The 24,695-nt window shown below is 49.1% G+C and overlaps 2 protein-coding genes across 4 annotated transcripts in view; both read right to left on the bottom strand.

Moving 5' to 3' along the window:
• Positions 1–8,997, bottom strand: part of LOC133121748 (echinoderm microtubule-associated protein-like 6) — a 50,099-nt gene extending 41,102 nt beyond the window's left edge. For both annotated transcript variants that reach the window (XM_061231190.1, XM_061231191.1), the window contains exon 1: positions 8,801–8,997. In XM_061231190.1, coding sequence (XP_061087174.1) covers positions 8,801–8,997 — 197 coding nt within the window. The remainder of the gene's footprint in view (positions 1–8,800) is intronic.
• Positions 8,998–12,470: 3,473 nt separating this feature from the next.
• Positions 12,471–24,695, bottom strand: part of LOC133114386 (spectrin beta chain, non-erythrocytic 1) — a 79,827-nt gene continuing 67,602 nt past the window's right edge. For both annotated transcript variants that reach the window (XM_061223711.1, XM_061223721.1), the window contains 11 exons: positions 24,305–24,679; positions 23,817–24,061; positions 23,428–23,566; positions 23,096–23,180; positions 22,509–22,705; positions 21,715–21,809; positions 20,719–20,773; positions 16,719–16,921; positions 16,003–16,176; positions 15,821–15,863; positions 12,471–15,061 (listed from right to left, as the gene is read on the bottom strand). In XM_061223711.1, coding sequence (XP_061079695.1) covers positions 14,846–15,061; positions 15,821–15,863; positions 16,003–16,176; positions 16,719–16,921; positions 20,719–20,773; positions 21,715–21,809; positions 22,509–22,705; positions 23,096–23,180; positions 23,428–23,566; positions 23,817–24,061; positions 24,305–24,679 — 1,827 coding nt within the window. In that variant the 3' untranslated portion in view covers positions 12,471–14,845. The remainder of the gene's footprint in view (positions 15,062–15,820; positions 15,864–16,002; positions 16,177–16,718; positions 16,922–20,718; positions 20,774–21,714; positions 21,810–22,508; positions 22,706–23,095; positions 23,181–23,427; positions 23,567–23,816; positions 24,062–24,304; positions 24,680–24,695) is intronic.

Genomic DNA, 24,695 nt, shown 5'->3' with positions numbered 1-24,695 from the left:
AGGGTTTGATCAGAGGGTTTGATCAGAGGGTTTGATCAGGGGGTTTGATCAGAGGGTTTGATCAGAGGGTTTGATCAGAGGGTTTGATCAGAGGGTTTGATCAGAGGGTTTGATCAGAGGGTTTGATCAGAGGGTTTGATCAGAGGGTTTGATCAGAGGGTTTGATCAGAGGGTTTGATCAGAGGGTTTGATCAGAGGGTTTGATCAGAGGGTTTGATCAGAGGATTTGTCTGCGCTCTAAGATTAAGGCTTGGAACACACTGAGTATGGCACTTTACCTGGACAACTTCACTACCCATCCGGTTACATAATGTGTGTGATAGACGGTACGCGTACATGCACTGTACTATAATTCACCAAAGACAGTGGTGCTAAACTAGTGTACTACACTCCACACTGCTGTAATCAGTGCAGGTGCTGCTTTAGCTTGCCTGGCTCCCTGGGGACACTGTGGTCTGCAGTAAATGTGCTGAATCTGTCTGACGATTTGAGCACATTCATGTGCAGCTGAATGACTCTTCCTCAGGAGCCGTAACCTAGCAGCCTCTGATCAGTTACCCGGGAAACCGACAGCATCCTGTTTATCAGGGAGCAACACAAAGTCTTAAATGAGCAGTGGAAGGCTAATCACTGTGATCTTGGCCGTAAGGTCAGGCTATCTGCATCTGAGCATCTGGACACCCACACTTCAGTCTCAGCAAGCCAGAAAGACAACAGACACCACACCCTCTCCTGACAGCTCCACTGTCAAACAGCTCCTAAAATAAAAGCCCTGAATGTGCTCTGAGCAAGCAGGCTTCTGTTCAAGACAAGCACAGACACACAGAGCCTAAGGCTGGGGACATTTAGGCAAAGGAGCAGTGGTAAGCATAGCTGGAGAGTGGTTAGCATAACAGGTCAGTGGTTAGCATAACGGGAGAGTGGTTAGCATAGCGGGGCAGTGGCTAGCATAGTGGGGCAGTGGTTAGAATAGCGTGGCAGTGGTTAGCATAGTGGGGGCGCAGTTAGCATAGCGTGGCAGTGGTTAGCATAGCGGGGCAGTGGTTACCATAGCGGGGGCGCGGTTAGCATAGCGTGGCAGTGGTTAGCATAGTGGGGCAGTGGTTACCATAGCGGGGCAGTGGTTAGCATAGTTGGGAGTAGTTAGCATAGCGTGGGCGCGGTTAGCATAGCGTGGGCGCGGTTAGCATAGGGGGACAGCGGTTAGCATAGGGGGACAGCGGTTAGCATAGCGGGGCAGTGGTTAGCATAGCGTGGCAGTGGTTAGCATAGCGGGGCAGGGGTTACCATAGCGGGGCAGTGGTTAGCAAAGTGGGGGCGCGGTTAGCATAGGGGGACAGCGGTTAGCATAGGGGGGGCACGGTTAGCATAGCGTGGGCGCGGTTAGCAGAATGAGGCCTTAACGACACGCAGAGCAGTTGAGTTTCCCTCAGACGGAAGAGAGAATCTCAGCATCCAGCACAGCACAGCTGAAGCTCAAGGACTACACTCCCCAAAAACCCCCACAAATCCTGAAATACACCTTTTCAGTAACCTGCAGCAGACCTGGGTCAAATACGGAATTGTTTTGGAATTCAAATACTCTTCTATGCTTTACTCGGCTTGTCTGGTGTATTGGAACCTATGAAATACCCTCAAAAAGTGCAGAGCCAGCCTTCTAGTCCCCTAGGTTGGCTCAATTACAAACAATCACAGAAAAGTATTTGAATCCAAAGCATAAATGTGTTTGACCCAGGTCTGATGAGCGGAGTGACTCCACACAGAGACATATGCTAACGTTCCCACACAGCGCACACTGCAGGCTGCCAGGTTCACACTTTAAAACCTGGCAACCGCACTACCCCTACCAGTCCACACCCCACCGCCTCACACAGACGCACACAGACGCACACACACACACTCACACAGACGCACACACAGACACACACACAGACGCACACACACACACTCACACAGACGCACACACAGACACACACACAGACGCACACACACACACTCACACAGACGCACACACAGACACACACACAGACACACACACACACACACACACAGACGCACACAGACACACACTCACACAGACACACACACAGACGCACACACAGACACACACACAGACGCACACACTCACACAGACGCACACAGACGCACACACAGACACACACACAGACGCACACACACACACTCACACAGACGCACACACAGACACACACACAGACACACACACAGACGCACACACTCACACAGACGCACACAGACGCACACACAGACACACACACAGACGCACACACACACACTCACACAGACGCACACACAGACACACACACAGACACACACACAGACGCACACACAGACACTCACACAGACGCACACACAGAGACACACACAGACACTCACACAGACGCACACACACACACTCACACAGACGCACACACAGACACACACACAGACGCACACACACACACTCACACAGACGCACACACAGACACACACACAGACGCACACACAGACACACACACAGACGCACACACACACACTCACACAGACGCACACACACACACTCACACAGACGCACACACAGACACACACACAGACGCACACACACACACTCACACAGACGCACACACAGACGCACACACAGACGCACACACAGACGCACACACAGACACACACACAGACGCACACACAGACGCACACACAGACACACACACAGAAAGATCAGGCAGCCACTCAGTAGCACAGGCTGATTCTTCTCCAGCGTGTGTTCGAAGCGCGGAGAGAGAGAGATGCTTTTTAACACGATATCACTGGCAAATGAAAGCAAAGTGAAACCCAACAACTACAAAAGAAAAAGAATCCAAGACGCCCCAAAGATCTCCACAGGGAATATGAGGGGGGGGCAGTTCTCCACCATGGGAGATTATTATGGTGTTAAAAACCATGTGCTGCTTGTCACAACTGAATACGCCAAACACACGTCAGGTTGGTTTAGAGCCATGACATCGTGGGACAATTTTTAAAAGAGTGACATCACCTGTCAGGTGCCCCTACAGGTGCATTGTTGGTGAGAAGGAGGATTTTTTTGGACCTGTAAAAGTGAGATTTGACCCATTAATGATTCCATTACATTACATTACATTACATTATTGGCATTTGGCAGACGCTCTTATCCAGAGCGACGTACAGTTGATTAGACTAAGCAGGAGACAATCCTCCCCTGGAGCAATGCAGAGTTAAGGGCCTTGCTCAAGGGCCCAACGGCTGTGAGGATCTTATTGTGGCTACACCGGGATTAGAACCACCGACCTTGCGTATCCCAGTCATTTACCCTAACCACTACGCTACAGACCGCCCAGCGGGGATTAGACAGGCAGTCCCTGCAACTCACTCTGAGATGTACTCTGTCAGTCCCTGACACGCGTTCAGGTAACATTGTGCCTTCCGGCGCATTCCCAATCTCCACTGCATTCCCAATCTCCACTGCATTCCCAATCCCCACTGCATTCCTGCACTCCACTGCACTGTAAGGATATCCGCTCTGCGCTCGAATGCAGCCATGGAATAATGCCCTCTGCTTCCTGAGTCACCGCGTAACCGCGCTCCAGATGCCAGGCTGCGTCCCGCTGCAGACAAACCCAGCCTCCCTGCGGGCAGAACACACACCAGGCAGAACACACACCAGGCAGAACACACACCAGGCAGAACACACACCAGGCAGAACACACACCAGGCAGAACACACACCAGGCAGAACACACACCAGGCAGAACACACACCAGGCAAACGCACGACTTCCTTCCTGTTCACATCTGAACAGACACCAACAGAGCTGAACACAAGCAAAGCAGCCAAGTGGGTATTCTGGGTAATCTACAGACCTGGGGCATTGTGAATAATCTACAGCAGAGCCCTGGGGCATTGTGGGTAATCGGTGACTATGAACAGTCAATTATGGGCGCTGAAGTTTGACACATACATGCTGACACATTTAATGACGAATATAGCAGGTCTTATAATAACTGTGTATCTCTTATGAGTGTATTCAGACTACATGCAGACAGCTGTGCTAAAGCTCCTTTGATTTGAGAGGACAGTGAAAATGCTCCAGACTGGGTTTATGGAGTATAACGGAGTCGCTGTTCTTAAAGGTCACACACACTTTCATCTCCTCGGCTCTGGCCCCTGTGTTTCACTGCCTGGGGCTTTTTCATCACGAATTACCCCCAGAGACCAATTACCCTCCAGCTGGAGCACTCTAATACCCCCAAAACCGAGGAGCAGTGAGCTCCTGTATAAATGCCCCAGTCATGTTTCTAATCCAGAGGCTCCTCCTGCAGAGTAGAAACCACACACTGCTGGGTTAGGTTATTTTGCAGAGGGAGATGTGCTGGGTTAGGTTATTTTGCAGAGGGAGATGTGCTGGGTTAGGTTATTTTGCAGAGGGAGATGTGCTGGGTTAGGTTATTTTGCAGAGGGAGATGTGCTGGGTTAGGTTATTTTGCAGAGGGAGATGTGCTGGGTTAGGTTATTTTGCAGTGGGAGATGTGCTGGGTTAGGTTATTTTGCAGAGGGAGATGTGCTGGGTTAGGTTATTTTGCAGTGGGAGATGTGCTGGGTTAGGTTATTTTGCAGAGGGAGATGTGCTGGGTTAGGTTATTTTGCAGTGGGAGATGTGCTGGGTTAGGTTATTTTGCAGAGGGAGATGTGCTGGGTTAGGTTATTTTGCAGAGGGAGATGTGCTGGGTTAGGTTATTTTGCAGAGGGAGATGTGCTGGGTTAGGTTATTTTGCAGAGGGAGATGTGCTGGGTTAGGTTATTTTGCAGTGGGAGATGTGCTGGGTTAGGTTATTTTGCAGAGGGAGATGTGCTGGGTTAGGTTATTTTGCAGAGGGAGATGTGCTGGGTTAGGTTATTTTGCAGAGGGAGATGTGCTGGGTTAGGTTATTTTGCAGTGGGAGATGTGCTGGGTTAGGTTATTTTGCAGTGGGAGATGTGCTGGGTTAGGTTATTTTGCAGAGGGAGATGTGCTGGGTTAGGTTATTTTGCAGTGGGAGATGTGCTGGGTTAGGTTATTTTGCAGTGGGAGATGTGCTGGGTTAGGTTATTTTGCAGAGGGAGATGTGCTGGGTTAGGTTATTTTGCAGTGGGAGATGTGCTGGGTTAGGTTATTTTGCAGAGGGAGATGTGCTGGGTTAGGTTATTTTGCAGTGGGAGATGTGCTGGGTTAGGTTATTTTGCAGAGGGAGATGTGCTGGGTTAGGTTATTTTGCAGTGGGAGATGTGCTGGGTTAGGTTATTTTGCAGAGGGAGATGTGCTGGGTTAGGTTATTTTGCAGAGGGAGATGTGCTGGGTTAGGTTATTTTGCAGAGGGAGATGTGCTGGGTTAGGTTATTTTGCAGAGGGAGATGTGCTGGGTTAGGTTATTTTGCAGTGGGAGATGTGCTGGGTTAGGTTATTTTGCAGAGGGAGATGTGCTGGGTTAGGTTATTTTGCAGAGGGAGATGTGCTGGGTTAGGTTATTTTGCAGAGGGAGATGTGCTGGGTTAGGTTATTTTGCAGTGGGAGATGTGCTGGGTTAGGTTATTTTGCAGTGGGAGATGTGCTGGGTTAGGTTATTTTGCAGAGGGAGATGTGCTGGGTTAGGTTATTTTGCAGTGGGAGATGTGCTGGGTTAGGTTATTTTGCAGTGGGAGATGTGCTGGGTTAGGTTATTTTGCAGAGGGAGATGTGCTGGGTTAGGTTATTTTGCAGTGGGAGATGTGCTGGGTTAGGTTATTTTGCAGAGGGAGATGTGCTGGGTTAGGTTATTTTGCAGTGGGAGATGTGCTGGGTTAGGTTATTTTGCAGAGGGAGATGTGCTGGGTTAGGTTATTTTGCAGAGGGAGATGTGCTGGGTTAGGTTATTTTGCAGAGGGAGATGTGCTGGGTTAGGTTATTTTGCAGAGGGAGATGTGCTGGGTTAGGTTATTTTGCAGTGGGAGATGTGCTGGGTTAGGTTATTTTGCAGAGGGAGATGTGCTGGGTTAGGTTATTTTGCAGAGGGAGATGTGCTGGGTTAGGTTATTTTGCAGAGGGAGATGTGCTGGGTTAGGTTATTTTGCAGTGGGAGATGTGCTGGGTTAGGTTATTTTGCAGTGGGAGATGTGCTGGGTTAGGTTATTTTGCAGAGGGAGATGTGCTGGGTTAGGTTATTTTGCAGTGGGAGATGTGCTGGGTTAGGTTATTTTGCAGTGGGAGATGTGCTGGGTTAGGTTATTTTGCAGAGGGAGATGTGCTGGGTTAGGTTATTTTGCAGTGGGAGATGTGCTGGGTTAGGTTATTTTGCAGAGGGAGATGTGCTGGGTTAGGTTATTTTGCAGTGGGAGATGACTGAGACGGATTTCCTCCTGTAAGACTGAGAGCTCTAAAGATTCAATATCATCTGCACCAGCTGGCCGTACGCTGGTCTAGAGTACGCTGGTCTACAGTACGCTGGTCTACAATACGCTGGTCTACAATACGCTGGTCTACAATACGCTGGTCTACAATACGCTGGTCTACAGTACGCTGGTCTAGAGTACGCTGGTCTAGAGTACGCTGGTCTAGAGTACGCTGGTCTAGAGTACGCTGGTCTACAATACGCTGGTCTAGAGTACGCTGGTCTAGAGTACGCTGGTCTAGAGTACGCTGGTCTACAATACGCTGGTCTACAATACGCTGGTCTACAATACGCTGGTCTACAATACGCTGGTCTACAATACGCTGGTCTACAATACGCTGGTCTACAGTACGCTGGTCTAGAGTACGCTGGTCTAGAGTATGTTCGTCTACAGTACGCTGGTCTAGAGTACGCTGGTCTAGAGTACGCTGGTCTAGAGTATGCTGGTCTACAGTAAACTAGTCTACAGTACGCTGGTCTATAGTACGTTGTTCTAGAGTACGCTGGTCTAGAGTATGCTGGTCTAGAGTACGCTGGTCTAGAGTACGCTGGTCTAGAGTACGCTGGTCTAGAGTATGCTGGTCTAGAGTATGCTGGTCTAGAGTACGCTGGTCTAGAGTATGCTGGTCTAGAGTATGCTGGTCTAGAGTACGCTGGTCTAGAGTACGCTGGTCTAGAGTATGCTGGTCTAGAGTATGCTGGTCTAGAGTACGCTGGTCTAGAGTATGCTGGTCTAGAGTATGCTGGTCTACAGTAAACTAGTCTACAGTACGCTGGTCTATAGTACGTTGTTCTAGAGTATGCTGGTCTAGAGTATGCTGGTCTACAGTAAACTAGTCTATAGTACGCTGGTCTATAGTACATTGTTCTAGAGTATGCTGGTCTACAATAAGCTGGTCTATAGTCCACTGGTCTACAGGCTACGTCTGACATTAGAGGTACATGCCCAAAACCACCTGAGGCAATTAACAAATAAATACCATGCCATTTGGAATTCAGTAGAGCGGTTAATGATCAGCCAGAGCCCAGCCAGAGCCCAGCCAGGCACAGGTTGCAGGTGTTCAGGTCTGCTAGAGGGTGTGTTCTAGTGCCATTTGCAGCAGCTGGCTGTATGATGGCCCACAGGCTACAGCTGACAATAGAGTTAACAGAGTCTTGCCTGGAGAGGTTAACAAACCAATACCTGTGTGTGCTGATCCCCTATCCACATGCCCTTATGTAGTTACCTATTACCTGCCTCAGGTGTGTGTAGCCAGTACCTCCTGTTTCCTGTTCTGATTATTGGACACACCTGTGTGTTGTGTTCTGTGCTCTGGCAGGTACACACTGAAGAAGGCCTCTGCCTAGTCAAACGTCACGTTGTGCAGACTGTTTCTTTTTCATTTACTCAAAAACTAGCCAGAAAAATGATCCAGCTGATCTTGATAGTAAGAAACTACTGAATATGAAAATCCAAGAAAATAGAATTTATTTATATTTCATATTTACATATACAGTGTGAATTTGATATATGCAAATATGGAATATGAATAATTCATGCTACATCCATATTTACATATATGACATACAAACACAAATCACAAAACATTAGCCACAGTACCCTTCACAGCAGACACAGCTCTAAACCCACGGGGGGGGCGGGGGGCGAGGCGGGGCAGCAGACTCAGCGAGGGGGGGCGGGGGGCGAGGCGGGGCAGCAGACTCGGGGTGGGGTGGGGGGGTTCATAGAGACTCAGCGGGGGGGGGGGGGGTTCATAGGGACCAGACAAAGCCAGTCAGTAAAGTGTGTCTGTACAGCAGCCATAGATAGCTGTGATTCCATAGAAGAACCCCATCTAGTTCAAGGGCTCTCTCACAGACGAAATGGGAGCTTTCACGCTTCACACCTAAGACAGAGCGTTCCATAAAGAACTGAAAATGGTTCCCCACGTCACAGTAACCTGCACCTCACCTGTGTACCTGCCCTCTACCCCCCCCAACATTTACCTCACCTGATGTAAATCATGTCAATGTTCTGTTTTAATGGAAAGAAACACGAAGCAGAAACGATCAAAGCTCCCTGTCACTCTGGGATGGCTCTTCGTGCTGTATAATTACACACGGCAGAAACACTTAGCTTTAAATATCACGTATTTATCTAACACCGTTTGAAGTGCCTGCTTTTGGTACATGTGCCTCAGTGAACTCATTTTCATATTTATAGATCTTATTTTATGCAGCCTCTCCCAATGACATGGCAGGGTAAAGGCTACCTGTTGATCAGTAGATATCACTGATCAAACACTGACTGAGATAGCGTCATGGATCTCAAACTGTATCTGCGCAAAGTAATAGAGTAAAGAATCAAACGTGCGCATGATATGTCGGAATTATTGTGAGTCTCACCTAATAATGTCGTCATTGTGTCCCAGGTAGAACCTCTGAGTGTGGTCCCGGGTGTTGAAAACCACGCCGACTCCAGCCACGAAGTACACCACCTCCTTGCTGGCCGTGTAGTAGAGGTTATTGCGGCACTGGTGACCCCTGTACCCGTAGATCCACTCCAGTCGGAGCTGACAGCGTGGAGCAGTCCGGTCAGCCATGCTGTCTGTTCTGCTCCCGCTCCGTTATATCCAGCTACAACTCAGCCACCGCTTCGAGCACAGAATGCGCTTTCTAAAACAGATCTACATACAGGTGTATGCGAGCAGATTTCTATATTCGCATCAAAGCAGACGCGCACAAGCCCCGGAATATTGTCCCTTCGGTTCTCTGTGAGTGCTACTAATCATGCCGTTAGCTCGTCCTATTTACTCTATAAATTTGGTACACAGGACAAATGCCCTACAGTGCCTCTATTATTGGATTATGTTCTGTGTTTACTCCGTGACTTTGATACATTAAAAAACATACAGCCCGTTCTTCTCCCGTTGATAAGCAGTGTTTTTCTAACGTGGATTTACGCGCTATCGTTGAAAAACGCCCTCCTCGTGTCAGCGAGTGGAAACACGATCAGCGGCGCGTAAAGCGGATGCACTCAATCTCCATAAACGACACTGGAGGACAAAAACCGGGCATTAACCATAAATCAGCACGAGTGGACACTGCATCTAATCCTCACGCTAATCCTCTTCAACCATAATTACCATCATTCCCGTTGACTTTTCACAATGTAAAGTACTAGAGCATGCAATTCATTAAAAGGTGAAATTCAATCAAGATGCACGGATTAGGTCGAAATGGAAGTCAGATCGAAGTCAAGTCTTGGAGCGGTAAAATCAAGTCAGGACTCGTAAGGTTTAGCGAACCATCGCCGGCGGAACTCGGATTGGCAGCCAATCCCGGGCTATTGTGAGTCCACACCACACGAAGACGCTTCAAACTGAAACTGTTCTATGAACTTCCTTGCAAATGCAGATAATTTCCCAGAAAATCACGAATTCTCTTTGCAGGTCATTCTCTTCCACAGCCTGCATCGCAGAGTAGCCCAATAGCACAAACTAGTGCACTGATCAGAATGTCAGCAACCGGTCAGGCGAAAAAAATAAAAAGCAGAGGAATGGGATGAGGAAAAAAGGCAGGCGGAATCCTCGCTCTCTGTGGACTACACTACGGAGCACATTTGACGTAACACAGAAGCGCTCCAGTTAGTTTTTCTCTAGAATTTGCGTAATATGTTCGGGAATCGATGCTCTTTTTTCCAGCTGACAGCTTGTAGGTTACTACAGCGCCTGGAGCGCCGCCCGCTGTCGCCTCGCGGACGCTGCACATGAGCAGTCGACCGCTGATTGGCGTGTGCATCATCACCCAGAGGAAATCCTCCAATCACAAACCGCGGAGCGACAGAGCGACAGCCACTAAACAGCCGTCATGCGTGGAGCGCTGTCCAAGGTCCCGCTCGGGGAACCTCGCGCATGCACCCTCTCAGGGACACGCGACAGGAGGTTATGTAGTGTAATATGATCCCGCCAACACGGCTCAGACACAACATACAACCATACATTCTTACATACTGGATAATATCCCAACATTTAACAGAAATACTGGACCCTTTGCCTGCATTTATACTGTTTTAAAAGTCTGATTCAAGACCCACACTACTGCAATGCTTTTCTGTTGTGATACATAATCATCTACTTAAATTAGTAATTATTTTTATATATTGCTTACTTTAAATAACAACAATCTCCATTTTTCTTGCTTGTGACTGGATGAGAATCTCCTCTGCTCTTGGTTAAAATATGTGTGGCAATAGCTCACCGGTTCAGATACATAATCGTGACATTTTAAGGTTTTAAGAAGCCCAGCGCTCTAGCACATTAGTTGCAGGATTAATGTTTGGAGTCAGTGCTGTGACTGGGATGGGGCGCTGCTGCGTCACTGGGCCGGATTCGAAGGAGGAAGAAGAGTAAGGAGGATAGGAGATGAAGGAGAATCAACTTTAAGCACATTTTACACTGTGTCAGTCACATTTTAACTGTAAACAGCAAACACAGCCAACCTTAGCCTTGGGAAGTATAAAGTACAGTTGGTTTTGGATGGATTGGTTATGTAAGGCTTCACCTAGAAGTGCAAGTGTTTTCAAACCAATCCATCAAAAAACAAAGCTTAATACAAAAAACAATTTAAATATCCAATTACTCTAAGCTGTCAGTTGTATATTTGTACAATTTCAGTACACTTAATGTGCATTAATACATAGTGTTGTGAATGGATATAAATAGTAGCAGAGCACTTCCGGGTGAGAGGTCACCGGCTCTCCCAGGGAACGGCAGAACTGCTGGCCCATGAAAGCGTCTCTGACAGGGACTCCTCCAGCGTTCCCACTTCTGAGCGGATTAGCGCACAGAGCCTCAGACCGGCTCCCTGTCTCCCTCTGCTGGCCGCAGTACTGCACTACCGCAGGGGGCTGATCTGAGAACAGCCTGGAATTTGTGCCCGTCAGTGACAGACCAGAAACCCGGGCCAGGACTCCTGCAAGAACCTTGTTTTCAATAAAAACGTGTAAAAAGCACGTTGCACGTCCGTGTTTCTTTTAAAATAGGAATAAGATCTCGGAATATTTTTTGGTGTCAAAAGGGTTGATACATTTAAAATAAAGCTTTTACCAGCTCTGGTCAAAAGGGCAGAAATTAAGGTATGTTTGCACTCCACACAATAGTATACTTCGGTAGAAATCAGCTAATTTGATGGAACCTTGCAGAAAATAAATTCAGTGGATGTTCATCTTTCATTTTTGCCGATTTGAAGCCACAAGGTCCTGTACAGTCAGCTTTAGCAGATGGGATATTTATAAATATTTATGTAACACAACACTTCAACTATGTTGATGGACAGATTCTCTGGGTAAGTGAAAACATACTTTAATGTCATTGTTCTGTAAACCATTAAAGGCACAGTATTGTGAGGTTACTGCGTATATACAGGCCAGTCACTGTGCAGATGTATATGTGACATCACACTGGTCATGTAGGCCATCCTAACTATCATCATGAGCTAAAAGGCAATAACATGTACAGACGCAGCCATTTTTAAAAGCATTTTAATGACATCGCACATATTTAACAGAGAGGGTAAAATTCTACAGGTGCAGCTCAGTATCGAGAGCCGGGCCAGAGAGTTCTACATCTACAGACCCCAGAGTTCTACATCTACAGACCCCAGAGTTCTGCATCTACAGACCCCAGAGTTCTGCATCTACAGACCCCAGAGTTCTACATCTACAGACCTCAGAGTTCTGCATCTACAGACCCCAGAGTTCTGCATCTACAGACCCCAGAGTTCTGCATTTACAGACCCCAGAGTTCTGCATCTATAGACCCCAGTGTTCTGCATTTACAGACCCATGGGTTCTGCATCTACAGACCCCAGAGTTCTGCATCTACAGACCCCAGTGTTCCGCACTTACAGACCCAGGGTTCTGCATCTACAGACCCCAGAGTTCTGCATCTATAGACCCCAGAGTTCTGCATTTACAGACCCCAGTGTTCCGCACTTACAGACCCAGGGTTCCGCACTTACAGACCCATGGGTTCTCCAGGGTTCCGCACTCTTAAAGGCCCAGTCAGAGTAAGTATTTCGGGTTACGCCGTGTTTATTTGATTGTGCAATAAGATGAATAAAATGTTCATTACAATAGTTACAGTGACAGAAATGCACACTATGTATCAAAGAGCCAGAAAATGTAGCAAAAAATTATGACACGCAGTGCTATAGCCAACAAGCAAGCAACCTTTTTGAGTAACATTACTTATTTAATTTTCCAGTAAATGCTTGGGTTCCACTTAACATTGATGCTTTAAAGTGTTTATAATACATCTAGCTTTTTATACTCTGTACTAGAATTATTTGAAACATATATTATAATGCAACTCAAGAACAACAATGAACAAAACAAAAACGATAAACAATAGGAAGAAAAAATGTGTAAAATTACAGATTTAAAATTCATTCTGTGTTCTATCCTTCCTATATATCCAACATTCTAACTGAGCATCTCCGTTTTTACAAGAGTCCCATCATGTGCCGATAACCTGGCCTTTCAGTGTTTGTATCCAAATGTAAGTTTATACTAAGAATTAGCAAAGACGATATACCAACTTCCTATAATGGATGGAAGGTTTATTAGTCAAGACTTAGCATAGCTACCTTAGTAAAATAACTGAGTAGGTGTGTGTGTTTTTTGTGTGTGTGAACGCAAGTGTGTGTGTGTTTGCATGTACATGTGAGTGTGCATATGTGTGTGCGTGAGTTTGTTCGTATGTGTATGTGTATTCATGTGTGTGTGTTCCTGCATGTGTGTGAGTGTGTTCCTGTGTGGGTCCTGGGAGTGTTTGTATGTGTGTATGCTTGTATGTGTGAGTTTTTGTGTGTGTCTTTCTATCGGAGTGTGTTTGTGTGTGTGTGTTTATGTGTGAGGGTGTCGGTGTATGTGTGTGTTTCTGTGTGAGGGTGTTTGTGTGTGTGTGTTTATGTGTGAGGGTGTTTGTGTATGTGTGTGTTTCTGTGTGAGGGTGTGTGTGTGTGTTTATGTGTGAGGGTGTTTCTGTGTGTGTTTCTGTGTGAGGGTGTTTGTGTATGTGTGTGTTTCTGTGTGAGGGTGTGTGTGTGTGTGTGTTTATGTGTGAGGGTGTCAGTGTATGTGTGTGTTTCTGTGTGAGGGTGTCAGTGTATGTGTGTGTTTCTGTGTGAGGGTGTGTGTGTGTGTGTTTCTGTGTGAGGGTGTTTGTGTATGTGTGTGTTTCTGTGTGAGGGTGTGTGTGTGTGTGTGTTTATGTGTGAGGGTGTCAGTGTATGTGTGTGTTTCTGTGTGAGGGTGTGTGTGTATGTGTGTGTTTATGTGTGAGGGTGTCAGTGTATGTGTGTGTTTATGTGTGAGGGTGTCAGTGTATGTGTGTGTTTCTGTGTGAGGGTGTGTGTGTGTGTGTTATTGGACTTTACAGAGCATGAATGTGCAGGTTTTTAAGCACCGCTGTCTTGCTTTTCAACAGCAGAAAAGGATGTCCTTCCAAGACAGCCTCACAAAATTGAGGAAATGTTTTAATATCCAGACCAACGACGTACAATTAAACAAACCAAAAAGAGGAATTGCAAAAATTTGATTTAAAAAAATATTTAAAAGGAACAAGAACAAAACAAATAAAAAATGTGGTCCTGTCTGTGTTAAGATTTAAATTTTTAAGATGGCTTCTGCACACTGGCTTAAGGCCAAATCTTCATCATCACTTTTGTCATCATCCACATCCACATCCAGACAGCTCTATGAGTGACCTGTAACTGACCAATCAGAGGAACGTTAGAGAGAGTGGCCTGTAACAGACCAATCAGAGGAACGTTAGAGAGAGTGGGCTGTAACTGACCAATCAGAGGAACGTTAGAGAGAGTGGGCTGTAACTGACCAATCAGAGGAACGTTAGAGAGAGTGGGCTGTAACTGACCAATCAGAGGAACATTAGAGAGAGTGGGCTGTAACTGACCAATCAGAGGAACGTTAGGGAGAGTGGGCTGTAACTGACCAATCAGAGGAACGTTAGAGAGAGTGGGCTGTAACTGACCAATCAGAGGAACGTTAGAGAGAGTGGGCTGTAACTGACCAATCAGAGGAACGTTACAGAGAGTGGGCTGTAACTGACCAATCAGAGGAACGTTAGGGAGTGGGCTGTAACTGACCAATCAGAGGAACGTTACAGAGAGTGGGCTGTAACTGACCAATCAGAGGGCCGTTCGGCACAGGGTGGGGGGGGGGGGGATTCTAGCTTCTGAGCTTGCATGCTGGAACATCCCCGGAATGCCGGGGGAATAAAAGATGGAATATCCCGGAATGCCGGGGGAATAAAAGATGGAATATCCCGGAATGCCGGGGGAATAAAAGATGGAATATCCCGGAATGCCGGGGGATAGGAACAGGAAATGAAAGGGCCCGGCGGGGACGGGGCAGGAAGGGGCGGAGCTCTACTTCTTCTTGCTGAAGAGGCTGAAGCGTTTCTCCTTCTCCTTCTCTTTCTCCTTCTCGCGCTTCCCCGGGCTGGACTCGGTGGTCATGGTGACGGAGGCGGGCAGCGTGTGGGCGCGGCCTGAGGCGGGGGTGCTCTGAGTACTGGGGGGCAGCTCTGATTGGTCGGAGGCCACGGCGTTGGAGATGGCCTGGATCCACATGTTCATCTCCTCCTGCGGGGGTGGGAGGGTAGCATGGGGGGTCAGTGTGTGGGGGGGGACCTGCTCCACACCTGAGGATCTAACACTGCTTTAACTGTTACCTGTACGGTTCAACACTGCTTACTACATTTTTGTGATATCTACCATGAGGCAGGTTTTCACCTCCTGTATTTACTATGTTGGGGCTCTGCCGTGGTGTTTGCCCTTCTGTTACTCTGTCGAGCGTCTCTGTGTGACAGTCTCTGTAAAAAGCGCTACACAAATGAAACTGATTTAAATTCAGGTGCTGTCCCTGTAGCTGGGCTGACTACATTAAACTGAGAATCATTAGTGTCCTGTTTCACACATAAATCACCAGTATCAACCCTGTTTCACACATAAATCACCAGTATCCACTCCTATACAGAAGTATTCCAGACTAATGAAATCACAGGTACTCATGAGTCAAAAAAACAAATTATCTTCTCAACTGGAAGCACAATAATCCCACTCCAACATAAGAGCTCATGCAAAACTCATACTGCAATACACATGCTATACATAAACTGTACAATCTCCAACTCATCAATACACGATCTATACAAAGATTGTGTGGTTATCACGCTATCAAAAAGCACGTTCTAACTAAAAGCATGGCAGAAAATATCCTAAAGCAGATATTTTAATCATATAAAATGAATGTACGATTCTTTACACAGCAGTGCTGTCCCATGATGCACCTCTTCAACATAACTTCCTGAGACTTTCCTGCAGAAGAAGAAAGTTACTCACATCATCTTTGGCTTGGAAGAGATACTCATTGCCGTCTGTCAGTCTGTAGGAGAGATGAAGGAGAAAGCTGCAGTCAACCAAACATTAACTTAAAACAGGTGAATATGTTCTACTTGAGAGAAAGAAGATCGTATGATTACAAAACTAAAATGGCGTGTTAAAGACATGTTAAGGGTGCGGACCTCAGTTTGAAGACGTGCTTCTTCTTCTTGTAGTCGACGGCGACCTCGCACACCGCGCCCCGCAGGCTCACGGGGAGCTCGTTGTGGTAGGGCACGCCCTGGCTCGCCGTCTTGCTGTCCTTGTAGAAGCCCATCTCCTGGTTGTTGATGACACAGTACACATTGTGCCAGGACCTGGAGCATGGACAGAGAGGGGCCTGATCACACATCCATCTATCTATCATCTATCCATCCATCCATCAACCTATCTGTCTATCTATCTATCCATCTATCATTTACACCCTCAGATTTCCATCCCTCCATCTTTCAAAAGGGTGCTTTCATCAGACCAGATATGACATCTGGGTCAGATATGTAATTCTTTTGGATTCAAATGCTTTTCTGTGCTCAATTGATCTTGCCTGGTGCAACTGAGCCAACAGAGAGGACCAGAAGGCGGGGTCTGCACTGTTAAGAGTATTTCTACGCGGTTCCAATACACCAGACAAGCCCAGTAAAGCGTAGAAAAGTCTTTGAATCCAACCAATTATGTATCTCTGTTGGGTCTGTATCTGACGGGGCCTGTATCTGACCGGGTCTGCATCTGACCGGGCCTGTATCTGACCGGGTCTGCATCTGACTGCATCTGTCTGATAAGTGACCTGGCAGAAGGGTTTGAGAAACCATGGTGACCCGGTGGGGGCGTGGCCAGTTTCCCATGGGGGGCGGGGCTGTACCTGCTGGACGCCTTCTTATTGGGCGCCTCCCACTCGTGCTTGCGGTGCAGCACGCCCTCCAGCTGGGACTGGGGCTGCTGGGATAGCGCCGGGAGGGTGGAGGACTGCTTCCCCCGCCGCTCCAGCGTGGGGGAGGGGACGGGGCTGGAGCCCTGAGAGCCCCCCCCCACCCCGTTCACCCCCTCGCCCCCGTCCACCCCCTCCTGAGGGAGAGAGAGAGACAGAGAGAGAGAGAGAGAGAGAGAGGGGGGGGGGGAGGGGAGGGGGGGAGAGAGGGAGGGGAGAGAGAGGGAGGGAGAGAGAGAGAGAGAGAGAAGGAGGGAGAGAGAGTGGGAGGGAGAGAGAGAGAGGGGGGAGGGGAGAGAGAGAGAGGGGGAGGGGAGGGGAGGGGAGAGGGGAGAGAGAGAGAGAGGGAGGGAGAGAGAGGGGGAGGGGAGGGGAGAGGGGAGGGGAGAGAGAGAGTGGAAAGAGAAATTAAGAGGCCATCAGTATCTTCTTTAATTTTAAACTGAGAAACTGCTTCAATGGGCAGCTGCTGGATTCTGACGTGCTGCTGGACTGAGCCTGCACCAGTTCAGCCTCTTCAGCTCATTTAGGGACTACACCCCTTCCACATAGAGGAGAACCACACAGAACCACACCAGAGAACCACACAGAACCACACCAGAGAACCACACAGAACCACACAAAACCACACCAGAGAACCACACAAAACCATACCAGAGAACCACACAGAACCACACAAAACCACACCAGAGAACCACACAGAACCACACCAGAGAACCACATAGAACCACACAAAACCAACTCCAGAACCACGGCTGCCTGCTACACCAGTGGCTCCTGGTGGTTCTGCAGCTCAGAAACCCGGAGAGAATGGAAAGAGAAGAGATAACCTGCAGCTTCCTGACACAAACAACATCTGGCAGAACTAATGAAGATTAAAACACAAACTACAGGCGCTATCTTGTTGTGGCAGTATGGAGATTTATCGTGATGGATACTCGCAGTGGCCATACATCTGTGAGGGTGAAACCTCCAGGTGAATTCACACCCAGACAGCGGATACACAAGCAAGCATCCGTCAGAGATTCTGGGAGTAGAGGACGCACAGATTAAGAGACAGAGGGAGTCAAGGTCAAAGGTCACACTGTTTCAAAGCCACACAAAGCAAGCGAAAGCATTAAAGACAAGCCACGCCCACACCACCAAAAACCAGGGGGAGGTTCATAATGCAAACAATTCTTTGAAAAAAATTGCTTTAATTGGCAGTCATGAGAAATGATGAAAATCTGTTTTTAACAGTTTGACTGAGAAAGGTTGAGTAAAAACCACAGCAACTCCAGAGACAGACGGGATTACCACATTACACAGGCCCATCCCTGCACCGCCTGCTCTCATTGGTGCCCTGACCACCAGTGCTGCCATTCAGACAATGCCATTGGCTGGTGCCGGGGAGGCGGTCCTCTGTAGCCACACCTCCAACAGAGCCTGTCCCACTGCAGGGTCCGGAATTTCCGGGAATTCTGATTTTTCCTGTTTGCAGTCCTACCTACCTAACTGTGTTCAGAAACATCTCACTGACTCACACACTGTAAGACCAGCCCCTGTTATGTGCAGATGAAGCAGAAACTACCCCAGAAGCAGAACAGGGTGTTGACATGTGAGCAGACTGATATAGAGACTGATCAAACAGCCCGCTGGCACTGTTAAACAGCATTTGTCGGTAAATATCATCTCATGAAATTAAATCTGCTCTGCTCATTTCCTCATTGGAAGTCAAGTAAACAAATTCAGTCAGCAGGCTTGATTTCATTAACATAACCTCTGTAAAACAAATTTCCCTTGAAGATGGTTAATTCTAAATCCAGTCTAAAGATTCTGGGCCTGATGCAGTATTTGTGTGAGTACACACAGGAGGAGTGTGATGTACAGGTTGTGTGAGTACACACAGGGACAGTGTGATGTACAGGTTGTGTGAGTACACACAGGGACGGTGTGATGTACAGGTTGTGTGAGTACACACAGGGACAGTGTGATGTACAGGTTGTGTGAGTACACACAGGGACAGTGTGATGTACAGGTTGTGTGAGTACACACAGGGACAGTGTGATGTACAGGTTGTGTGAGTACACACAGGGACAGTGTGATGTACAGGTTGTGTGAGTACACACAGGGACAGTGTGATGTACAGGTTGTGTGAGTACACACAGGGACAGTGTGATGTACAGGTTGTGTGAGTACACACAGGGACAGTGTGACGTACAGGTTGTGTGAGTACACACAGGGACAGTGTGATGTACAGGTTGTGTGAGTACACACAGGGACAGTGTGACGTACAGGTTGTGTGAGTACACACAGGGACAGTGTGATGTACAGGTTGTGTGAGCACAGGAGTGTGATGTACAGGTTGTGTGAGTACACACAGGGACAGTGTGATGTACAGGTTGTGTGAGTACACACAGGGACAGTGTGATGTACAGGTTGTGTGAGTACACAGGGACAGTGTGACGTACAGGTGGACATGCCCGCAGACAGCGGAGTCAGCACAAACAGCTCAGTAACATGGAGGGTTCAGGTGTGAATGAAACGCCCCTGGATGTATGATCTGAATACCACAATCCTAAAAACCCACACCACAGTGCTAATGCATTAATAAACAGACAAAAAATGGCAACTGATAATTAACATACAAGCACCAACATGCAGAGACAAACATGAGGGTTATTTCTACAGAGCATGTGCGCTCACACACACACACAGGTAAACACACACAACACACACACACACACACACACACACACACACACACACACACAGGTAAACACACACACACACACACACACACACAGACACACACACACAACACACACACACACACACACACACACACACACACACACACACACACACACACACACAGACGTACTCACACACACTTAAACACAGGTGCACACACACACGCACTCTGACACACACACACACACTCACAAACACACAGACGTACTCACACACACACACGCACTCTGACACACACACGCACACACACACACACAAACACACAGACGTACTCACACACACACACACAGAGGCGCACAGACAGGTCATGGGCAGGGTTTTATTGTTAGTAAACATGGCTGTACCACACAAGCCTGCTGGATGCTGGGGCAGGAGAAACAACATTAACTATGAAAGCAAAAATAGCAACACAACATGGAGCGCACGGGTAATTATGATTCATAAAACCCAGCTACGCATAAATAATACACAAAAAAACAACAAATAATACACAAAAAAACATGAACCAGCAGAAACAGAACAAAATGGCTGACCGCGTTAGTATGAAGGTATTAGGAGGTTGGAGGCTGACACTCCACACCCACATACATCACCAGCACCCAAGGGACCTGACACAGTGACACACCAGCTCAACCAATCAGCATGCAACCTGATGTCACCTGGTCACCAGATTCACCCATAACAGAAATGAGTAACAGAACGTATTGAGTGTAACAAGCACCAGTGAGTGTCCACTCAAGAACAGGCCTCTGCTGCTCAACCGAATCAAAGATAAATATCTTCACTTATGTTGGATTATTATTGTCATTATCATCACTGATTCCCCTGACTGGATAAGGCACTTATTTAGGTTTAAAAATGTGGAAGTCAGTTTTAGTAACACACACTCCTAAAATATACAAATTAACTGTGCAACAGAGTGAAACCCTAAAATTATATAAACTCGCATTTTAGCTGTACCTTTGCCTAAACCGTTAGCACACAGTAAGCTGTGTCTGATCAATAGCATGAGGACGGCCACAGAGACTCTGAGCCACACTGCCGTGTTGGGAAGCTCATGGAAGAGGACGGATGGGGTTTGCAGGTTTGAGCCCGTGACTGGCTGGGGGCACAGTCCGGGTCACAGTCCAGGGCGCTCGTTGCCGGGGCGACGGGTCTGGAAGCTGGTGCAGGTCTGGTACACACAGGAGCGGTAACTCACCCGCGGGGAGTCCTGGTCTGAGGGCAGTCCATTCTGGGCGATCTGCTCCCCCTCCCTGCAGGACACAAACACACTCACATTCAGCTCGGACTGGGCAAGGACTCAATCTGCAGCCTGAACAGGGTCTACCACCCTCAGATCACTCTGTCTGAGATCCGATTAATCTCTAACAGGGTCTACCACCCTCAGATCACTCTGTCTGAGATCCGATTAATCTCTAACAGGGTCTACCGCCCTCAGATCACTCTGTCTAAGATCTGATTCATCTCTAACAGGGTCTACAGCCCTCAGATCACTCTGTCTAAGACCTGATTCATCTTTAACCATCCACAGCTCAGTTAAGTTTGGAGTGTAATATCTACATTGTGATGGACTGTGCGTGTGTTCTGTTCTTGAAGGGACTGTGTGCGACTAGCGTGTGTCTGACACGTCACTGTCTGTGTATCTGTGTGTGAGTGTGTGTGTGTGTGTGTGTGTGTGTGAGAGTGTGTGTGTGTGTGTGTGTGTGTGAGTGTGTGTGTGTGTGTGTGTGTGTGTGAGTGTGTGTGTGTGTGTGTGTGAGTGTGTGTGTGTGTGTGAGTGTGTGTGTGTGTGTGTGTGTGTGAGTGTATGTGTGTGTGTGTGTGAGTGTGTGTGTGTGTGTGTGTGTGAGTGTGTGTGTGTGTGTGTGTGTGTGTGTGAGTGTGTGTGTGTGAGTGTGTGTGTGTGTGAGTGTGTGTGTGTGTGTGTGTGTGTGTGTGTGTGAGTGTGTGTGTGTGTGTGTGTGTGTGTGAGTGTGTGTGTGTGTGTGTGTGTGTGTGTGTGTGTGTGTGTGTGAGTGTGTGTGTGTGTGTGTGTGTGTGTGAGTGTGTGTGTGTGTGTGTGTGTGTGAGAGTGTGTGTGTGTGTGTGTGTGTGAGTGTGTGTGTGTGTGTGTGTGTGTGTGTGAGTGTGTGTGTGTGTGTGTGTGAGTGTGTGTGTGTGTGTGTGTGTGTGTGTGAGTGTGAGACAGTTGTACCTCTGCTCTGTGTCGGGGGCAGGCAGGCTCTCTGTCGGGGGCTGTCTCTTCCTCTCCTCTTCCTCTTGCATTCTTCTCACTTCCAGTAACTCCAACTGCAGCACAGATTACAGAAAAATGATCATTATTCACAGTTCACCATTACCCATAAATCCCACTGCACTGCTGTACAGTCACTAAGCTCCTCCCCAAACCCTTCAACCCCCCCCCCCCCTCACCACAGTGGTCCGCCCCAGACCCCCTTCCTCACCGCAGTGGTCCGCCCCAGACCCCCCTCCTCACCGTAGTGAGCCGCTCCAGACCCCCCTCCTCACCGTAGTGAGCCGCTCCAGACCCCCCTCCTCACCGCAGTGGTCCGCTCCAGACCCCCCTCCTCACCGTAGTGAGCCGCTCCAGACCCCCCTCCTCACCGTAGTGAGCTGCTCCAGACCCCCCTCCTCACCGCAGTGGTCCGCTCCAGACCCCCCTCCTCACCGTAGTGAGCCGCTCCAGACCCCCCTCCTCACCGCAGTGGTCCGCTCCAGACCCCCCTTCTCACCGTAGTGAGCCGCTCCAGACCCCCCTCCTCACCGTAGTGAGCTGCTCCAGACCCCCCTCCTCACCGTAGTGAGCCGCTCCAGACCCCCCTCCTCACCGTAGTGAGCCGCTCCAGACCCCCCTCCTCACCGCAGTGGTCTGCCCCAGACCCCCCTCCTCACCGTAGTGGTCTGCTCCAGACCCCCCTCCTCACCATAGTGGCCCGCTCCAGACCCCCCTCCTCACCGTAGTGGTCCGCCCCAGACCCCCCTCCTCACCGTAGTGAGCCGCTCCAGGGCGGAGAACCTCTCCTCCCAGGTGGCGGCGGACTTCTCAAAGGCCTCGTGTCTCTTGATGAGCTTCTCCACCTCGTCCACATTCTGGCCCATCTCCCGGCTCGACAGGTACGGCTCCTGCCCCAGCAGCCACGCCTCGGCCACGCCCGCGTCCCGCGAGAACTGGTGCACCTCCAAAACTGCCCCCCGAGAGACACAGACACAGGGCTCAACTCTGCCATCCCAACCCAACTGCCCTGAGAGCTACTGAGCTACTGACACAAACCTTAATTACACTTTCAGTTTATCCTTATCCCTTTCAGTCCCAAGAGAGCCATGTCACCTCATTACTTCTCAATCAATCAAAATGACTGCTATACAATTGTTTTGAGCCCCTATTAAAACCCAACTATATTTTCTTAACCAAAGCCAAAACCCCTTGGGATATTGCGCTTGGGACTGAAAGGGTTCAAATACACTTGCCATAATGCCACACACAGCTCTCACACACACAATGACACACACACCTCTCACACACACAATGACAGACAGCAGTCTCACACACGCAGAGAACAAAACTAGGACTTTACTCAGTCTAAGCCACTCCCATCGATCCTCCCACTTGTCAATCATCTCTTTCCTCTTGTCCGTCAACTGTAGCAACTTTTCTTTGATCTGCAGAAAGGAGATAGAGACAGAGACAGAGAGATGGAGAGATAAAGAGAAGAAGAGATGGAGACAGAGAGATGAGAGATTGAGAGAGGAAGAGATGGAGATAGAGAGATGGAGGCTTTACATTACTGAGATACAAAAGATTGTTTTGAATATTGTCTTTTAAAATGCTCAGCAACGTGGCAGAGCCACACAGGTGTGTGAAAGTGTGGCCCAGGCCAGGTGTGGGCGTGTCCGCAAGTAGACCCACCTCCTCAGATGCGTAGTGTTTCCGTGACAGCAGCGACTTGCCCAGCTCGATGCAGGTGGTGAAGCTGTCATTGCGTGCGTCGATCTCGGCCTTGATGCCCTGGTGGTTATTCATCAGGAGCTCCACCGAGGACACATCCCTGCAGGGTCACATGACACACGTTCAGTCACGTGATCGTGCTTCAGGGAATCAGTGTACATACTCCTCCTGACCCCCCTGTACCTGGGCTTCTCCTGACCCCCCCTGTACCTGGACTCTCCTGACCTCCCCCTCGTACCTGGGCTTCTCCTGACCCCCCCCGTACCTGGGCTTCTCCTGACCCCCCCCGTACCTGGGCTTCTCCTGACCCCCCCCCCGTACCTGGGCTTCTCCTGACCCCCCCCCCGTACCTGGGCTTCTCCTGGGCCTCGATGAGGCGGATGACGTCCTCCATCCAGAGCATGAGGTCGCGCACCAGGCTGAAGAAGCGGAACTTGTCCCCGGTGTCGAGCAGCCGCACCCTGCGCCCGTCGCAGGCCTCCAGCAGGGCCTTCCAGGCCTCCAGCACCTCGCCCTCCCGCTTCTGGATGTCATCGGCCTTGTCCCCGGCGTAGGCCGACTGCAGACGCACCGCGTCCTCCTGGAGCTGCCGCACCTGGGGACATTACAGGTCATATTACACACACTGGTGTGTGCCTCTGATACTACACACACAGGTGTGTGCCTCTGATACTACACACACAGGTGTGTGCCTCTGATACTACACACACAGGTGTGTGCCTCTGATACTACACACACAGGTAGGTGCCTCTGATACTACACACACAGGTGTGTGCCTCTGAAGGTGAGGTGCATTGTGGGGGCTGGTGGAGGTGAGGTGCATTGTGGGGGCTCGTACCTGCGTGCCCAAGGCCTGGATGTCGTGCTCGAAGGTGGTGTGCATCCTCTGCAGCGTCTCCACTGTGTTCTGGTCGCGGCCCAGCTCTTCTGGAAGCTTCTTGTGCTTGTCCAGGATGCGGCCCAGGATCTCCTTGGCGTCGTGGTAGAACTTGTGCAGCTCGTAGGAGGCGGCGAGGATCTGCGTGCGTGTGTCGATGAGCTCCAGCAGGTCGGCCCAGGCCTCGTTCAGCCCGTCCTTCCACTCCGCCACCGTGGCCGCATCCGCGTGGCCCGAGTTTATCAGCTCGTCCGCCAGCTGGTTCACCGCGTCCACCCGCTCCTGCCCGATGGTGCCCGTGTCCCGCGCAAACTCCCGGAACCGCTCCTGCAGCATCTGCACGAGCAGGGAC

This window comes from Conger conger, chromosome 2 (assembly GCF_963514075.1).
Source record: "Conger conger chromosome 2, fConCon1.1, whole genome shotgun sequence".
Lineage (NCBI taxonomy): Eukaryota > Metazoa > Chordata > Actinopteri > Anguilliformes > Congridae > Conger > Conger conger.
Note: the sequence above shows the minus strand (reverse complement) of the source record. Positions and strands in the feature narration are given on the sequence as shown.